The sequence below is a fragment of the Gekko japonicus genome, unplaced genomic scaffold, assembly GCF_001447785.1.
Source record: "Gekko japonicus isolate JY-2015 unplaced genomic scaffold, Gekko_japonicus_V1.1 scaffold4882, whole genome shotgun sequence".
NCBI classification, from domain to species: Eukaryota; Metazoa; Chordata; class Lepidosauria; order Squamata; family Gekkonidae; genus Gekko; species Gekko japonicus.
The window spans coordinates 10,224-12,655 of record NW_015168809.1 but is presented as its reverse complement, the minus strand read 5'-3'; the positions used below and the strand labels follow the sequence as shown (position 1 = coordinate 12,655).

General features: G+C 49.3%; 1 protein-coding gene across 1 annotated transcript in view; it reads right to left on the bottom strand.

Moving 5' to 3' along the window:
• The window catches only part of DLEC1 (deleted in lung and esophageal cancer 1), a gene marked incomplete at both ends in the record, with an annotated part of 64,595 nt that overhangs the window by 53,792 nt on the left and 8,371 nt on the right, over positions 1-2,432 (bottom strand). Inside the window, 1 exon segment of the mRNA XM_015415719.1 lies at positions 716-889. Coding sequence (XP_015271205.1) covers positions 716-889 — 174 coding nt within the window.

Sequence of the window (2,432 nt, the reverse complement as noted above, 5' to 3'; positions counted from 1 at the left end):
ATGTAAACATCCCCCCGATATTTTTGACAGGGTTTCTGATTTTTGTGCACATATGGGGACCGCCCCACGTGTGCACAAAACTCTCCCTCCCCTCCAGGTCCCCCCGGTGCGCGGATTTAGCTATCCGCACACCAGGGGGCGACTTCAGTATTAGTATATAGATTAAATTGCAGAAATGGTGGAAAGGGGAGGGGAGAAACGATAACGGAAAAGAGAAGGTACAAATGTCTGAAATAAGAGAAACATTCAGAAGATTCTGAGGCGCGCCAGTTGCGTTCACACAGAGTCTTCTGTTGATTGTCTCTCTAAAAAGTAATCTAATAGAGTCAGAAAGATTTGCATGGCAGGGGAGTTCCACTGCCACTACCACCAATGAACCCGGCTGATAACCGGGACCAGAGCGGGCCTGTGACTTCAGCGGTGTGGCGGATCGGTACCGTGGTGCTGGGATGGAGGCAACATCTACTCAATACCATCTTGTTTAAATTTAAGAGTAACAGCATTGAGCACTTCATGTCATGTTTGGTTATTTATTCCGTTTTATCCAGTTTTAATTGGTTTCACGTACTGGCACAGGGTGCCCCATTTGTTAGCCGCCCTGAGCCCATTCATGGGGAGGGCGGGAGTAGAAATTTAAATAAATAAATAAATAAAAGAGAGATCTTCAAAATCACAGGGAGAAAGCAGCCACATCGACTGACGGCATCCTACTTACAGGTTAAGATCGGAGGCGGTCTTCTAGCCTCCAAGGGGACCAGGAGTGGGTACGGGGACTGCGTCTCGACCATTATGTAATCCTCATAATTTGCCAGATGATCGGGGATAAACTGGACGGTGTAGTAGCAACTCATCCCGGGGGCGACGATCCCACCTTCTCCTGGGAATTTCCCTAGGAAAGAAGCACCCGTTTCTTTTCCAAAATCCGTATCACAACATGCAGCCTGCTGGCTGTCATCCCCTAGAACAGGGGTGTCAAACGTAAGGCCCAGGGGCCGGAACTGGCCCGTCTGGTGCTCTCTTGTGGCACACAAGCCACTAGTACAAGGGAGGGAAGAGGAGACTGCTCGGGGGGAATAGGTGGAGCCACTCCGCTTGGGGCTTCAGCATGGCAGGACAACAGTCATGTGCAGCAGTCAAGGAGCATGGGAGTGTCTGCCCAGTGCCTCACCACTGGCTCTCCCGTCCGCCGATGTGGGTTTTCCTTTGCACCCCACACCTAGCCCATTGGAACTTGCAGTGAGGATACACCTGCTCGGGGCTTACCAGCTGCTGTCCTTTATAAGTTTCTATCTCTGGTACCTGGCATTACATTTTATGGCACGCATGGCCCGGCCCGACAAAGTGACATTTATGTCAGACCTGGCCCTCGTAACAAATGAGTTTGACACCTCTGCCCTAGAAGATCATCTGTTAGGACTGCAGCTGCAGGGATCACGCAATGGAAGCCGCTTCCATGCCAGAAGAATAAAAAGAAGGAAGAAAGAAGAAGAGGAGGAGGAGGAGATTGGATTTGTACCCCGCCCTTCACTACCCAAAGGTGTCTCAGAGCGGCTTACAAACTCCCCCCCCCACAACAGACACCCTGTGAGGTGGGTGGGGCTGAGAGAGCTCTGACAGAAACTGCTCTTTTTCAAGGACAACTCTTGTCAGAAACTGTGGCTTGCCCAAGGTCATCCAGCAGCTGCAAGTGGAGGAGCAGGGAATCAAACCTGGTTCTCCCAGATTAGAGTCCGTGCACTTAATCACTATACCAAACTACAGCCCCAAAAAGTCCCTACAAACTGCGGAAGAGAAGGGAAAAGAAGAAGTAAAGGCTGAAGGACTCTGATTTGTGCCTTTGAGAACTTTGGTTCTGGGGGATGACTGGGGGTACTATACTAGACAGTTAAATGAAACTCTAAGGGTAAAAGTTTTTAAATGTTTTGACTCAGTTTATAAAAGTAACAACGATGAGAAGACTTGATGTAACTAAGCTAATTGGAGGATCTCCTCTCTTGGGTTTTTAGTTAGTAGTGGGTACTTTACTTTCTCCCGTATATGTAGTATCCCCCCCCCCCTCATTTTCTGTTGTAGTTATTTGTAGTGTTAAAAAATAAATAAAAAATCCCCTCCGGGGGCTTAAAACCCCCCACAACTATACCAAACTACACCAAGGAACAGGAAGAGCCGGCATGCGGTTCCCACCAGACAGCCCCACACAAAACTTGCTTGTTAGAGAGAAGAGTTCTCGATCTGTACCAGCCCCTCCTGGCAGCCCTCAGTCAGAGCAAGAAGCAGCCAGGTAAGATGCAGAGCTCCTCCCGGTCCAAAACAGTCCAGTGGCACCTTTAAGACCAAATTTTATTCAGGTACAGGCTCTCCCTCCTCTGCGAGGACAGATCTGTACATCCCCCCAATAGCTAGCAATCCAAAAACAGTCCATGGAGCCTGAG